The sequence below is a fragment of the Suricata suricatta genome, chromosome 11 (genome assembly GCF_006229205.1).
Source record: "Suricata suricatta isolate VVHF042 chromosome 11, meerkat_22Aug2017_6uvM2_HiC, whole genome shotgun sequence".
Classification (NCBI taxonomy): Eukaryota; Metazoa; Chordata; class Mammalia; order Carnivora; family Herpestidae; genus Suricata; species Suricata suricatta.
In genome coordinates this window covers 47,047,025-47,064,608 of record NC_043710.1, presented here as the reverse complement: position 1 = coordinate 47,064,608, position 17,584 = coordinate 47,047,025, and the positions used below count along the sequence as shown (strand labels likewise).

Below are 17,584 nucleotides of genomic sequence, written 5' to 3'. Positions count from 1 at the left end.
AAACATAAATGGCCTTTAAACCAAAACTGTAAAAAGGTACAACACAATTTATTTTCTTTATAACCCTATAATTGATTCTGACTCTGGAGTAATCACATCAGATTACTTCAATGCCAAATGGCCCAGATTCTTAGTCTGTGCCTGTTCTGATAAATCAGATTTAAAAATTTTTTTAACATCTAAATTTCAGAAGCAAGAAGCAAAATGGGTTTTGGGAATAAAATAAACAAAGGGGAAGGATAATAGACTGAGAAATTGCAAAATTAAAGCAAGGATCGAGCAGGAAGGAATTGCCTTGGCAGAAGTAACTTTTAATTAAATCTTCTTCCTTTCGTCTCCTCTTTCCTTCTTTCCTCCACTATTAAGCATTTATCAAGCTGCTGAGATATATAAGAAATTGCTAAACTCTAGGGATGGATAAAGAAATTTGAGGCAGGCTCAAATAGGGGTTCACAGTTCAGTGAAGATGGCAGGTTGGTAAGTAAATAATTAAACGTAACATAATAGAGACATGTACAAAGTGCTACAGAGCAAAGAAGAGAGGGTAATTTATCCTGCCATCATTTGTAAGTTGCATACTTAAATGCTGGCATAGCCAAAGAATATTAAATCCCTAAGTGCTGAAAGAGCAAAATGAAATTTTAGACATGAGAACTTCGTGACAATGAAAGGTAACTCTTAGTGGCTATCTGACCTCAAAACATTTGAATTCATTAAAGGATAACTAAATACAAAGATAGAGATTACTATTTAATAGAGTAATCACCATAAAAGGAAAATGGAAAAGACAGTTTTGAACCAGGATTCTTCTGAACTGTCCTCAAATTATATTATGTAGCAACCATATGCTTTATTTATGTATAATTCCAGCAAGGGTAGTACAACTAGTCAACAAGCACTGAATTGATCACTGACCATCTGTCTTTGGTATTTTAAAAATGGCTTCCTTTATAAAACTAGCATAAATTTAATCTTTAACTTTCAAAAGAAAAGCAATCAATTTTCTGATGAGAGTGACTATTTCCCACAACCCTATACTCAAATTTCATCAAACTTCTTACTATTGTATGAAGGCCCTTTATGGCTCTGTATCATTGCTCATATTCTTCCTTCTGCATGGAGTGTCCTTCGTCCTCTTGTCTAGCTAGTAAGGTATCTCTTGGTATCTCCCTTAGTTCTTGGTATTACTATTACTGCATTAATTATACTTTAATATAATTTTTAAAATATGTATGTTTCTCTTTCCCTTCCTGTTTTTATATTATTTTTGCTTCCCTTCCCTTATGTTCATCTGTTTTGAATCTTAAAGTCCCCATATGAGTGAAGTCATATGATATTTGTCTTTCTCTAATTTCGCTTACCATGAAAACATAGGAGACTCTTAAATATGGAGAACAAACAGAGGGTTACTGGAGGGGTTGTAGGAGGGGGAATGAGCTAAATGGGTAAGGGACATTAAGGAATTCACTCTTGAAATCAATGTTGCACTATGTGCTAACTAACTTGTATATAAATTTAAAAAATAAAAAATAAAATAAAATAAAATATGTATGTTTCTCTATTAGGTTAAAAGTATATCTAGATGACTTTTTTCATCTTTATATCACTAGTGACTAGCACAGGACCTGGCATATGGTATTGGCTTTGTAAACATTTAATTTAAAAAATACTCCTGAGGCACCTGGGTCGCTCAGTTGGTTAAGTGTCCGACTTCGGCTCTGGTCATGATCTTGCAGTTTGTGAGTTCCAGCCCTGCAATGGGCTCTGTGCTGACAGCTCAGAGCCTGAAATCTGTTTCAGATTCTCTGTCCCCCTCTCTCTCTGCCTCTCCTGTGCTCGCACTCTGTCTCCCTCTGTCTCTCAAAAGTAAATAACATTTAAAAAAATTTTCTAAACAAATACTCCTGCCGGTGGGACTATTCTTTGTGCTATTTATTACAAAACAAAAGGCCTCCAGTGTAGAGTACACATAGTAAGCAATTCCTTCAAAAAGCTGCTCCAGAACAGATTAGTGAGAAGCTTTAATTTGTTTCAAATCCCCTCTGAGAAGAGGTGATATTCACTAGTATCCAAAATCTATAAAGAATTCACCAAACTCCACAACCAAATAACAAATAATCCAGTGAAGAAATGGGTAGAAGACCTGAACAGACACTTCTCCAAAGAAAACATCCAGATGGCTAACAGACACATGAAATGATGCTCAACATCACTCATCATCAGGGAAATACAAATCAAAACCACAATGAGATACCACCTCACGCCAGTCAGAGTGGCTAAAATGAACAAATCAGGAGACTATAGATGCTGACGAGGATGTGGAGAAACAGGCACCCTCCTACAGTGTTGGTGGGAATGTAAACTGGTGCAGCCACTCTGGAAAACAGTGTGGAGGTTCCTCAAAAAACTATCCATAGAACTCCCCTATGACCCAGCAATAGTACTGCTAGGGATTTACCCAAGGGATACAGGAGTGCTGATGTATAGGGGCACATGGACCCCAATGTTCATAGTAGCATTTTCAACAATGGCCAAATCATGGAAAGAGCCTAAATGTCCATCAACTGATGAATGGATCAAGAAGATGTGGTTTACATATATAATGGAATACTTCGTGGCAATGAGAAAGAATGAAATCTGGCCATTTATAGCAACGTGGATGGAACTCGAGGGTGTTATGCTAAGTGAAGTAAGTTAGGCAGAGAAAGACAGATACCGTATCTTTTCACTCATATGTAGAACCGGAGAAACTTAACAGAGGACCATGGGGGAGGGGAAGGGGAGAAACAGTTAAGGAGAGGGAGGGAGGCAAACCATAAATACTGAGAACAAACAGGATTGATGGGGGTTGGGGGGAGAGGAAAAGGGGTGATGGCATGAAGGAGGGCCCTTATTGGGATGAGCAGTGGGTGTTATATGGAAACCAAATTGCCAATAAACTGTAAGAGAAAAACCATAAAAGAAAAGAGGTGATATTCAAACTGCCCAAAAATGATTAATCATAGATATAGTAAAACATTAAATTTCCCATTTCCACCTTTTCCATATAAAGCACAATATGCCATTCACAGTAACGGTCTAAACCCTTGTATGTCCAAATTCTCCAACTATTTTTTTAACTACATATACTGAGAAAGAAAAAGACTATTTTTCCCCATTTTAATTAAGAATAAGACAAAAAATAAGTAATAATGTTACATGAATGAACTGAAAAAAATGAGTGAAAACAGAAACATAATCCAAGGCACCACATTTCAATCAATTAAGAAGACAAAAATCATCACAGTTGATGCATTAAACATATGGGTTGTAAATTAACCAATCAATATATTCTTTAAAAAGATTTTTTAAATGATTATTTTTGAGAGAGAGACAGTGTGAGCAGGGGAGAGGCAGAGAGAGAGGGAGGTATGGGATCTGAACAGGATTTAGGCTCTAAGCTGTCAGCACAGAGCTTGACACGGGGCTTGAAGTCATGAACCAAAAACCATGACCTGAGCCAACATTGGACGCTTAACGACTGAGCCACCCAGGTGCCCCTCAACATATTCTTCTTAAAGATATTACTGTAAAAATAATATTTTGAACAACCCAAGCCTTCATTATTTCCTCTGGCATTTCATCTTTCTATTTCAGGAACATAAATTATTTTTGATATTCTGGTAAAAGTTAATATCACTTCAGGAATAATTATATAGCAGTATAGACAGAAGCTTTTCTGGGGGAAGACAAAAGAGAATACCAAAATTTCTTCATTAAAATATTTAAAAATAGAGGTAACTTTCTGAACCAAAAGTTACAGCTAAAATCAAAATTTTAAGGATGTGTGTATACAAAGTAAAAATAATGTTTGTAAGATAAACTGAAGAAAAAACCCTGGTTATTTTAATAATTTTCTAGTAACATAAATATTCAGTATTAGAGACAATCAACATAGAAATACTGACCTAATAAGAGTTAATGAAAAACTGGCTAAAGTTAATTTGGGTAAGCACAAAGAAACTATGCATATAAAAAAGTTTATACCAAGACTGACTCATGAAGAAATAGAAATTTCAAACAGACCGATAATGAGTAAGGAGATTGAAACAGTAATCAAGACTTCCCAACAAAAAAAAAGTCTAGGACTACATGGTTTCATTAGTAAATTCTACTAAACATTTAAATAAGAATTAATACTATTTCTTCTCAAATTTCTAAAAAGTTAAAGAGGAGGAAACACTCCCAAACTAATTTTACAAGGCCAGCATTACCCTGATAACAGAGCCAGATAAAGACACTATCTGAAAAGAAAACGATAGGCCAATTTCCCTGATGAATAGATGCAAAAATTCTCAATAAAAAAACCTGCAAACTGAATTCAACAACACATTAAAAAGATCACACACAATCATCAAGTGAGATTTAATCCTGGATGTAAGGATGGTTCAACATACACAAATCAATGTGATATAAACCACATTAACAGAATGAAAGATTTAAGAATCATATGATTGGGGCGTCTGGGTGGCTTGGTCAGTAGGGCATCCAAGTTTGGTTCAGGTCATGATCTCATGGCTCATGGGTTTGGGCCCAAAAATAGGCTCTGTGCTGACGGCTCAGAGCTTGGTGCTTGCTTTGGATTCTGTGTCTCCCTCTCTCTCTACCCTTCCTCCACTCATGTTCTCTCTCCCTCTCTCTCAAAAATAAATGAACATTTAAAAACTAAAACTAAATAAAAATCATATGATCATCTCAATAGAAGCAGAAAAAGCATGACAAAATTCAGTATCATTTCACAATAAAAATTCTCAACAAATTGGGTAAAGAAGGAATGTACCGTAACATAATAAACACCATGTATGACAATCCTATAGCTGTCATCTTACTTGATGGTAAAAGGTTGAAAGCTTTCTTGTAAGACCAGGAATAAGACCAGGGTGCCCACTCTCACCACTCTATTCAACAGAATACTAGAAACTCTCGTCAGAGCAATTAAGCAAGAAGAAGACATAAAAAGCATCCACATAAGGAAAGAAGTAAAACTGTCTTTTTGCAGATGATATGATTTTACATAGAGAACATCCTAAACACCCTACCACAAAGCTATTATAACTAATTAACTAATTCAGTAAAGATGTTGTATACTTAGTCAAACATGCAAAAATCAGTTGCTTTTCTATATACTAACAAGAAACTATCTGAAAAAGAAATAAAGAAAACAATCCCACTTCCAACAGCATTCAAAAATAATTCCAAACTTATTTATTTAGGGATAAATTTAACCAAGGTGATGTAAGATCTATATGTTAAAACCCACAAGACTTTGTTGAAAGTAACTGAAGAAGACACAAATAAATGGAATAATATCCTGAGTTCATAAATCAGAAGAATTAATATTGTTAAAATGTTACTATCCCAAACCATGTATGGATTCAATGCTATATCTATTAAAATTCTAATGAAATTTTTCACAGAAACAGAGAAAAATCCTAAAATTTATATGGAACCATAAAGGATCTCAAATAGCCAAAGCAATCCTGACAAAAACAAAGCTGGAAGTATCATAATTCTTGATTTAAATCTATATTACAAACCTATAAAGTAATAAAAATAGTGTGGCACTGGCATAAAAAACACACAGATCAATGGAAGATAATTGAGATCATAGAAATAAACTCATATATATAAGGTCAACAAATATGTGACAGAGAAGCCATTGAATATGAGGAAAAGATAATCTCTTCAATAAATGGTGCTGGGAAAAGTGGCTACTCGCATGCAAAAGAATGAAATTAGATCCCTATCTCACATAATTTAAGAAAAAAAAAATGGAAACCAATTTGACAATAAACTATTTTAAAAAAAGAAAGAAAATAAGAGTGATAAACAGGAAAAAAAAGAAAAGAAAGAAAAAGAAAAAAACCCCCCAAAACCCTTGTCTCTCTCTGTCTCAAAAATAAATAAAAACATTAGAAAAAAAGAAAGAAAAAAAACCCTCAAAATGGGTTAAATATGTAAACATAAGAACCCAAACTATAAATGCACTAGAGGAAAACATAGGGGAAAGGTCCTTGAAGTTGGCTTTGCAATGATTTTTTTGAATGTGACACCAAAAGAAAAAATAAACAAGTGGGACATCAAACTACAAAGTTTCTGCATAGCAAAAGAAATAAATCAGCAAAATGAAAAGGCAACCTACAGAACAGGAGAAAATATATGCAAACCATCTATCTGATAAGGGATTAATTTCAGAAATATGTAAGGTAGCACAAAGAACTTCATAGCCAAAAAAGATGTATCTGATTAAAAATTAGGCAAAGGACTTCAACAGACATTTTCCCAAAAACATACAAATGCCATGTAAAGTATATAAAAAGATGCTTAAGGGGCGCCTGGGTGGCTCAGTCGGTTGAGCGTCCGGCTTTGGCTCAGGTCATGATCTCACAGTTCATGGGTTTGAGCCCCGCATCAGGCTCTGTGCTGACAGCTAGCTCAGAGCCTGGAGCCTGCTTCAGACTCTGTGTCTCCCTCTCTCTTTGGCCCTCCCCTGTTCACACTTTCTCTCTGTTTCTCAAAAATGAATTTAAAACATTAAAAAAAAAAGATGCTTAAGATCACTAATAGGGAAATGCAAATCAAAGCCACAGTGAGTTATCATCTAAGATTTGTTAGACTGCTTAGCAAAAAGACAGGAGATAACGTATTGGCATGGTTATGGAGAAAAGGTGTCCATTGTGCACTCTTGGTGGAAACGCAGATTGGTGCAGCTATTGTGGTAAACAATATGGAGGTACCTCAGAAAATTAAAAAGAGAACTACCATATGATCCAGCAATCCCACTTCTGATTACATACCCAAAAGAAATGAAATCTCTCTCTTGAAGAGGTATCTAGATTCCCATGTTGATTACATTATTCACAAGAGCCAAGACATGGAAACAGCTTAAGTGTCCATCAATAGATGAATGAATAAAGAAAATAATTATAATACAATAGAATATTTTTCATCCATAAAAAAGAAGGAAATTCTGCCTTTTGTAACAACACAGACCTTGAAGACATTATATTAAGTGAAACAAGTTAGACAGAAAAGACAAATAATCTATGTTCTCACTTATATGTGAAATCAAAAAAATCTGAACTCATAGAAATAGAGAGGAGCATGGTAGTTGCCAGGGGCTAAAGGATGTGAGAAATAGGGAGATGCTGGTCAAAGGATACAAATTCTAGGTATAAGGTGAATATATTCAGGGGATCTAATGTACAGTGTGGTGATTATAATTAACAATACTGTATTATATACTTCAAAGTTGTTTAGAGAGATCTTAAATATTATCAGCACGCACATAAAAACTGATAATTATGTTAAGGGACAGAGGTGTTAACTAACCTTACTGTAGTAATTATTCACAATATATACCTGAATCAAGTTTCACATAGTAAACAAACTTCCATGAGCTATGCATCAATAATGCATCAATTAAGCTGGGAAAGAAGTATAAGCACAGATGATACAAGACTATTGTTGTTTAACTATGGAAATTGAGGATAGCTGAAGGTCTGAGATCATTTTAGTCTGTAACTTAACAAATGTAGTATACATTTTTAAGTATACTGTAAAATATACTGTAAAAACTGGAAAACTTAAGTATTCTGTTTCTTTTTTTTAAATGTCTTTTTATTTATTTTTGAAAGACAGAGAGAGACCATGCGAGAGTCAGAGAGAGCAGGAGATAGAGATTCTGAAGCAGGCTCCAGACTCTGAGCTAGCTGTCAACACAGAGCCTGACGCAGGGCTCGAACCCACGAAACCGTGAGATCATGACCTGAGCCGAAGCCAGACGCTTAACCGACTGAGCCACACAGGAGCCCCTGGAAAACTTAAGTATTCTAAAATTCGTGTATTTGTAGTTAAAATCCAAATTACAACTAAACAGATATGGCAAACATGTCACGAAAATTTCACAAAATTATTTGGGTTAAGTAGGGACATGTGAGTTAAACAGCTATAGATCAGACAAAAAAAAAAAATCAGATGGGCTATAAAAACCAGTCCTGTGAATACAATCTTACTAACACTAAAAAACAAAAAAACCCACCCAATTACAGTTTTCCACATTTAAAACACAAATTTTCAGGTAAATAAAAATAGGTCATATGGGCTACAAGGAACAAATAAAAAAATAATATGGGAAGTAAGAGATGAAGAGATGAAGGTGATTAACAGGAAATTATGGGGAATGAGGTGGGTGATGGTAGAAGTCCACATAATTATTTCACACAATCACGGAGACCTTTCAAACTGTGAAAAACAAATTCATTATCATAACAATCCTTGGAGAGAAGAACCAAGGAAATGCTATCATTACATTTAGACCTTCCACAGGAAAACTGGTCAAGGTTACAAAAGAATCTTATGGTCTTATCTGCTTCCTGTCTATGCTTTATAAAACCCACCACCACCATCCCACCCCCAACCCAGGTAGTGAACTCTGATAATGGTCTAATATTGACCTTCAACAACAGTCTGACCAAAATGACTGGTGATAAGAACATGCCTTTAGAGAGAATTATCAGTGCCGCATGCTCTGGAAGCTACAAACTCTGCACACGGTGCTTAGAAGCATCGTTCTCTTTCCTTCCTTTTCTTATCTTTTCCTTATTTTTTCCCTAAAAAATTAAATTTTGAATATGTAAGCAAAAGATAATTCAGCTGAAAATACCAGAGAGTAAAAGAATGAAATTTGATCTTCAAATGACTAGTAATCATACATTCTGGCACACTTCATCCATACATAGAACATCATCTAATGAAATAATGACTGTCATTTTCTTCATGGCTAATATATTCACTCATTTATTCACAAATATTAATGTCTTCTGAGTCCAAGGTACTATGCCAAAATACACAGGACACACAGAATAATAAGATCAGAAGTTCTTAAAGCTCGCAGTCTTGTAAAGGAAAACCCCTTTATAGGTAGGGAAAAACCGTGGACTGGAATTTCCATACCATCCCTGAAGACCTCTGAGAGCCAACACATCAGCCCCTGTACTGCCTACCTCTAGACTTTCTGTTATCTGAGAATAAAACCTCTACTTTGTTCAGGTACTGTATTAAAAAAAAAAACAACCTCTATACATATATAGAGTTAAACAGTTTCATAAGTTTTTAAAAAATATTTTTATTGAAAGATAAACACAACTATAGAAAACCATACAAATAAAACAAGTGGCTTAATGAAATACCCTAAAGGATTAATGAACACTACCTAGGTTGAGAAAGACAACTTTGTCAGCAACCCTAAAGGCCCCTTCCATGTGCCTCCAATCAGAATACCCTCTCTACTGCCATAAGTAACCATTATCTTGACTTTATTCTATTAATCATTTCCCTGGTTTTTTTTTTATAGTTTTATTGCCCAAATGTGCATTCCTAAACACTATAGTTCAATCTCTCTCTATTAAAAATGGGATATGTTTTAAATCTCTTTTAATCTAGAGGTTATTTCTCTATTCTTTTCCTTTCATTAAATTTGCTAAAAAACCTGGAACAGGGACACCTGGGTAGCTCGGTCAGTTAAGCATCAGACTTTGGCTCAGGTCATGATCTCACAGTCTGTAAGTCTGATCCTCACATTGGGCTCTGTGCTGGCAGCTCAGAGCCTGAAGCCTGCTTTGGATTGTGTTTCCCTCCCTCTCTCTCTGCCCCTCTCCAGCTTGCATTGTCTCTCTCTCTTTCAAATAGAAGTAAACATTAAAAAAAAAAAAAAAAAGAACCTGGGACGTCTGATCAACAGAGTTTCTGTGAACCTAGACTTTTTTTTAAAAGGTTTTTACTTTAATTCCACTATACTTAACATACATTGTTATGTCAGTTTCAGTTGTACAGTAGAGTGATTCAACAATTCTACACATTACTCAGTGCTCATTATTATAAGTGTACTCTTAACTCCCTACACCTATTTTACCTAGATTTTGATAACTGCAATCTTTCGGTGAATTTCAATGTGTTCCTCTGTCTTCTATATTTCCTGTCATCTGATTCAGATTTAATTCCTCAGGCCAAATGACAAGTAGTGTTTGGCAAGGCTAGATATATAACACCTGCTTCTTTCCTCACGGTAACACTTGTTGATGCTCAGATCTTCATTTACTAAAGACTATAAAATGATGATGTTCTATTACTATAATTTTTTCATTCATTGATAGAATACTTTTACTTATTATTTTTTTAAGTTTACTTATTTAGTTTAAAAAAGAGAGAGAGTGAGAGAGAGAGCAGGGTGGGGGAAGAGAAGGAGGGGAAAGAGGGAGAGGGAGAGAGGGAGAGAGAGAGGGAGAGAGAGAGAGAGAGAGAGAGAGAGAGAGAGAGAGAGAGAGAGAGAGAGAGAGACACTGTCAGAGCAGAGCCTCACTGCGGAGCTTGAACTGATAAGCCATGAGAGGATGACGTGAGCTGAAACCAAGAGTTAAGGTTGCTTAACAGACCAAACTACCTAGGCATCCCTCGATACAATACTTTTTAAAAGAGCCGATTCTCCTCATCTACCATTGGGTTACCCTGTACTATATAGTTCATATAAATAAGGCAGAAGAAACATTGGATTCTTTTCCTTTATTGTTAAGCTTTCAAAATAACAAATTGGTTCTGTCATATTCTAAGGTAATAAATTTTCATTTAATATTGTTATAAATTCAGGGATTTAAAAATATTTGCTGAGTTTCAAGCAACTGCAATTATAATCATTTATAAAGCTCAAATTATATCATCATAGATCAGTTGCAAGCCTCTTCAAGATGGCTTCTGAATTCTTTTGACAAGGCCCTAACAGTTCTTTCTTTATTGAGATATCATTCATCTATCATAAACTTACCCTTATAAAGTATACAATTCAGGGGTTTTTAGTATAGCCTCAAGTTGTAAAACCATTACCAGTCTCTAACTCTAAAACAATCATGACCTGAAGAGAAACCCCATCCTTATTATCAGTCACTCGACTGCTCCTTCCCCCCAGTTCCTGGCAACCACTAATCTACTTCCTGTCTCTATGGATCTGCCTATTATACACATTTCATATAAATGGGATCATACAATATATGACCTTTTGAGCCTTGCTTCTTTCATTCCACGTTTCAAGATTTGTCCATTTGTAGCATATATCAACAATTCATTCCTTATTATGGCTGAATAATAATCCATTTATGTAGATACACCAAAATTTGTTTATCCATTGATAAGTTGATGGACATTTGGGTTGTTTCCCTTTCTTGGCTATTATGAATAATGCTGCTATGAACATTCATGTACAAGCTCTTGTATGAATATATATTTTCAATTCACTTATAGAATTTGATACATTTTGACACACACACACACACACACATAAATATATATATACCTGTAAAACCATCACTACAATCAAGAAAATGAACACAAACATTCCAAAGCTTCCTCATACTTGGAGCACCTGGGTGGCTCTGTTGATTAAGTGTCTAACCACTTAATCAGGTCATGATTTCACAGTTGGTGAGTTCGAGCCTGTGTTTGGGCTCTATGCTGACAGCTCAGAGGTTGGAGCCTGGTTCAGATTCTGTGTCTCCCTTTCTCTCTGCTCATCCCCTGCTTGCTTTCTCTCTCTCTTTCTCTCTAAAATAAATAAACATTTAAAAAAAAACACAAAGTTTCTTCATATCTCTTTGTAATCCCTCTTTTCTCACCCGCAAGTCAACCAGTGACCTATTTCTATTACCAAAGAGTAGACTGAAGTTTGTAGAACTTTATAGAAACCAAATCATACAGTATGCATTCTCTTTCATATGACTTTTTAAATTCAACATAATTATTTTCAGATTAATTCATGCTGTAGCATGTATCAATAATTCATTACTTTATATAGCTTAGTGGTATTCCATTGTATAGATATCCCACAGATCATTTATGCATTACCGTCACCACTATCTACTGTCACTGATCCAGACTGAGCTCTTTCCTGGTTTTTTTCCCTAATATAAAAATATGGATATTAACATTCATGTACAGATATTTAATGGGCAGTTATCATTTTCCTTAGGTAAATGGAGTAGATGGTTTAGGAGTAGAAAGACTAGATCATTTGGTTCATTTAACTTTTTAGTAAATCAAGCTGTGCTCCGATTCACATTCTTATCAGCAGTGAATTAAAATTACAATTCTTCTACAACTTTGCCAATATTCAGGCAGCTCTCTGAAAAGCTAGAATGCTCTTTGTCCTCTCCCTCATTCCCATGGGATATACCCCAAGTTGTACACCTTCTCCGAACTGTGACAAGCAATGATGGTACAGCAAGTTACCCTTCACTCTTCCTTGTTCTCAGTGGCACCCCAACTATGCTGATCCTGTCAGTGCTCCAAAAGAGGTGAGACAGAGACCAGTCTTACCCTCAGGCAGCCCTCCATAAAGCTGGAAAATTGGATACATACTCTACTTTTCTCCTCCCTCTCCCCCAAGGAAAGGCTGTAAGCTGGGGTGTCCTCTCCTTGTGCTGAGCTGTGCTGGCTTGGGGGAGAGGCTGACAGGGAACATGAAGTTGCTTTAACGTGTCTGTACTCAGTTGTATGATCATTGCAAATTCTTAGCTGGACTGTATTTCAGTTGGTACATCATTACTAAAGCAATGTGTCTGTGGAAGAAGGACTAGGACTTCTTGTTCTTCCACCTTTCTGGTGTCACTCCCCAAACTCCCATTCTTGACTGTTCTATCTCCTTCAATATTTAAGCATAGTTATTTTAATATGTCAATCTGGTAACGATTTTCTAGGTGCCACTGGTTTCTTCAGTAGTTCTTTCATATAGGATTGGTCCTCCATGTTTCTGGCTAGTTTTGATTGAGTGTTGGGCATATTTATATATAAAATTTTATAGGCATACTAAAGGCCTAGAATGCAGTTATCTTGTTCCAGAGAGGATTTTCTTTTACTTGTACTATATGGCTAGGGACAGTAGCATCAAGGATCACTATAATCCATTTCAAGGAACTGAAACAATCTCAAGTTCCACTTCAGTTCCTCAGGAGACCTTATGCAGACCTCGACACATTCCTCAGCGTGGTCCTTTGTAGTCCCAACTCAAAGCATGAGAGCTCTTAAAGAAATCTTCCTTGGTAAACGTGAACTCAATTTCCCCATCCACATGGGATATCAATAGTGCTGTGAACAGCTTTTCAGTTACTTTTCAAAAATCAACAGGTGCTCTGGAAAAAAACTGGTCCCAAATGTCTGGCTCACTTCTCTAGGTTTCCTTCTTTTCATGAACCATGGTTTAGTCACCTTTACTACTTCTGATGGTTTCAAGTACATGATGCTTATATTTACATAGCTTTTCTAATAGTTATTGCTAAGAGGGTTAGTCTAAATTACACAGACCACCATTACCTGAAGAGAGATATAGGTTTTATAAATTTATACTTTATAGTAGTTTTTCTCAATGGGATTGCTACCAATGTTTTTGAGGTAAAAACTCTTCTGTTGACATACATCATGCATGAGGGATGTTTACGACCCTAGGTCATGGGCACTTAATGTCGGTAACATCCTTCTCCTCCCCCTCATCAAATCATTGTAAAAACTAAAAAATATGAGAGGCTTATAAGGCACTCATTAAAAGGTAGCATTTGGGAATGTAATATTATTTTATTTGTGTCATTTTTCTATTCCTTTTCATGGTAAATTTTTGCTTTGATTGATCCTTTAAAGGTATATAGCCTCTTCTAAAAGTAAAAAAGTCACAGGAATAATGTTTGTCTAAAATCAACTAAGTCAATGGTTAGAAGGGACCATGGACAGGCTGTAGGTAGTCCATGAAGCCCTTAAAATATTCTCTAAAAGTTAATGGTGGGAGGATTTAATCAATAAGATATTCTTTAGAGAAGTTAGTGCCACCAGGGAGAGATTGTGTATTTCACACACTAAAAAAAAAAAAAAAAAAAAAAAAAGCTTTAATTAAATTAGGATTTCACTGAAATGACTCAGTGAGTAGAATCTTTCAGAAGGGAGAGAAAAGGGATAAGTGATTTTTTAGTGTTTGAACTCCTGAGGGGAAACAGATGTAATGGGGGGAAAAATACTACTTAGGGATTGGTATCACCATTCGTCGTTATTAAGATACTATAAAACTCTGCGTATATTTACATTAATTTCTTCTGAGGCTTTCTAAATTTGACAATTGAAATCACACCAGACGAATAAGGATGGGGCCATTAATGAAAAAGAAGGGATAAATTATAGAGCTGAGCAAGCAGCAGAACTCAGCATGATATAGAACAGAAACAAGAGGGCAGGAGTTTTGTATAAGGAACTAAAAATTCCAAGGTGATGCAGAATATGAGCCCCAAGGAAGGGAAGGTTCCAATGTAACTAAAAAAAAAACAAAGACAGATGGAGAACACTGACAAAGGTTGAATCAAGAAGAATGGGACACTCATATGCAGGCACATATAAAGGACAAGGAAGAAGTAAACAGGAATCTCTGGCAGCCCTGATCAGAAACATCCTCACTTTAAAGTTACACTATTTCTATCCACAACTATATGGTCAACTAATCTTCAATGAAGCAGGAAAGAAAAGATTCTTAAATACAAAGAACTGAGGGTGGATGGGGGGACGCAGTTAAAAGGGTGACAGACACTGACGGGGTCACTTTTTGAAATGAGCACCAGGTATCATGTACAAGAGACGAATCACTGGATTCTACTCCTGAAGCCAAGACTAAAAAGTATGCTAACTAACTTGATACTTAAAAAAAAAGAAAGGAACATCCAGTGGGAAAAACACAGGTTCTTTAACAAATGGTGCTGGGAAAAATAGATAGCAACAGAAGCATGAAACTGGACCACTTTCTTACACCATATACAAAAATAAATTCAAAATTAATGGAAGACCTAAATATGAGACAGGAAACCTTCAAAATCCTAGAAGAGAAAACAGCAAACAACCTCTTTGACCTTGTCCAGAGCAACTTCTTGTTAGGTCACCAGAGGTAAAGGAAACAAAAGCAAAAATAAACTATTGGGACTTCATCAAGATAAAAAGCTCTGCACAGGGAGGACCCAATCAACAAAACCAAAAGGCAGCCTAAGGAACGGGATAAGATACTTGCAAATGAGATATGTGACAAAGGGTTAGTATCCAAAATCTATAAGGAACTTAATCAAACTCAACATCCAAAAAAACCAAATAATCCACTTAAGAAATGGACAGAAGACATGAAGGCACATTTTTCCAAAGAAGACATCTAGATGGCTAACAGACATATGAAAAGTTATTCAATATCACTCATTATCACGGAAATACAAGTCAAAATCACAATGAGATACCATCTCACACCTGTCAGAACAGCTAAAATTAACAACATAAATAGCAAGTGTTGGGAAGAATGGAGAGAAAGGGGAACCCTCTTGCACTGTTGGTAGGAATGCAAACTGGTATAGTCACTCTGGAAAATAGTATGCAGATTCCTCAAAAGTTAAAAATAGAACTACCCTACAATCCAACAATTGCACTATTAGGTATTTACCCAAAGGATACAAAAATACAGACCTGAAGGGTTACATGTAACCCCAATGTTTATAGCAGCATTATCAATAATAGCCAAACTATGGAAAGAGCCCAAGTGTCAATCGACTATGAATGGGTAAAGAAGAGGTGATATATATACGCAATGGAACCCTACTTAGCCATCAAAAGGAATGAAACCTTGCCTTCTGCAACGACATGACTGGAGTTAGAGGGTAGGTGAAATAAGTCAGTCAGACAAAGGCAAATGCCATAAGATTTCACTCATTTGTGGAATTTAAGAAACAAAACAAATGAATATATGGAAAGGGGAAAAAAGAGAGAGAATCAAACCATAAGAGACTCTTAAAGATAGAAAACAAACTGAGGGCTGATGGAGGGAGGAGGGTAGGGGATGGGCTAGATGGGTGATGGGCATTAAGGAGGGCATTTGTGTTGAGCACCGGGTATTATATGTAAATGATGAACCACTAAATTCTACTCCTGAAAACAACACTACACTATATGTCAACTAACTAGAATTTAAATAATTAAAAAAAAAATTGGGATGTCTGGGTGGCTCGTTAGTTAATTTGACTTTGGCTTAAGTCATGATCTGGCAGTTTGTGAGTGCAAGTCCCCATTGGGCTCTATGTTGACAGCTTAGAGGCTGGAGCCTGCTTCAGATTCTGTGACTCCCTCTCTCTGCCCCTCCCCTGTTCATGCTCTGTCTCTCTTTGTCTCTCAAAAGTGAATAATAAATATTTTTTAAAAAGAAAAAAAAATTGAAAACAATTAAGTTACACTACTCCCTAAATGAAGAACAAGCTGTCCAGTGGACAGAGGGCACTACTTCTGGCATCCTCCCCCCAATTCTTCAGCCTCGCCATTGCTAGAAAATTGTAGAGATAAAGTCCTGATCCAAGTAATGGGTTAGAAGAACAGGACTTTTAGTTCCATCTGACATGAATTCTACAAAAGAAACTCACCTAAGAAAAAGCAAAATATACTACTTATTCATTTCTTAAAGCAAAAGAAAATCTATTTTCTAAAAGTCTAATTGATTCCAGAGCAAAAGAGGCCAGGGTTAAAAATTTTAAAAAAAGAGAAAGAAGAAAAGAAAAAGAAAAAAGAAGGAAAAGAATGAATACCATTTAAGATTAGGACCCATACAATTATATATTTTATATGTCAGGTATTTAATCATTAGCTTTTTATTTTCTTGATTTATGTCATGTGACATGAGTTTAAAATAAATCTTTTTTTCATAGGCTTCCACAAGAGGACACTGACAATGGGAGAAAATACATACCCAACTGCTGGAACAGGAGTGCCACACTAGTGCCTGTGACAGGAAGACTGTCATGCAAAGGAGTCTGGATCAGCTGTCTATCTCCTGCACCCAAGGAAAACAGCTTCTGCAGAATGGGTGAAAAACACACACAAACAGAAATGATTTCTTTCATTTCCTTTCCACTCACACACAAAATCCCTTGAAAGTTCAAATTTATTTAAAAAAGTTTCCAGAGGGGGAAGCATGGGTGGGTTGCTCAGTTTTGTTAAGCATGCAATTCTCAACTTCAACTCAGGTCATGATCTCGGGGTTTGTGAGTTCAAGTCCCACGTCGGGCTCTGGGCTGGCAGTGCGGAGCCTGCTTGGGATTCTGTTTCCCTCTCTCTCTGTCCTTCCCACACTTGCTATCTCACTCTCAAAATAAAATTTTAAAAAAAACCTTTTTTTAAGTCCAAATTTAGAGTAGGTGATGATCCTATAAGATCCAATTAATAGATGCAAGAGTAATAATGAAACCGAAAATATTCAAATAACCTTGTGCTCAAATGAATATGAGAAAATTCAGTAATTAGAAAGCTGAAAATTTAATAAGAATGAGATACAAAAATTAGTGAAAATCATACTTAACTAAAAAATAATAAAATGTTAAAGTCAACATTTTATGCCAAGTATAAAATTTGGAAAACAAAAAACATATAACATAAACCACACAGAAGAAAAGAAATAATAAAGATCAAGGCAGAAATAAACAATATAGAATCCAAAAGGACAGTTGAG

At 35.8% G+C, this 17,584-nt stretch overlaps 1 protein-coding gene across 2 annotated transcripts in view; it reads right to left on the bottom strand.

The window, feature by feature from the left end:
* Positions 1-17,584, bottom strand: part of SBF2 (SET binding factor 2) — a 483,232-nt gene that overhangs the window by 232,994 nt on the left and 232,654 nt on the right. For both annotated transcript variants that reach the window (XM_029956586.1, XM_029956585.1), the window contains exon 6: positions 16,826-16,931. In XM_029956586.1, the coding sequence (XP_029812446.1) occupies positions 16,826-16,931 (106 nt within the window). The remainder of the gene's footprint in view (positions 1-16,825; positions 16,932-17,584) is intronic.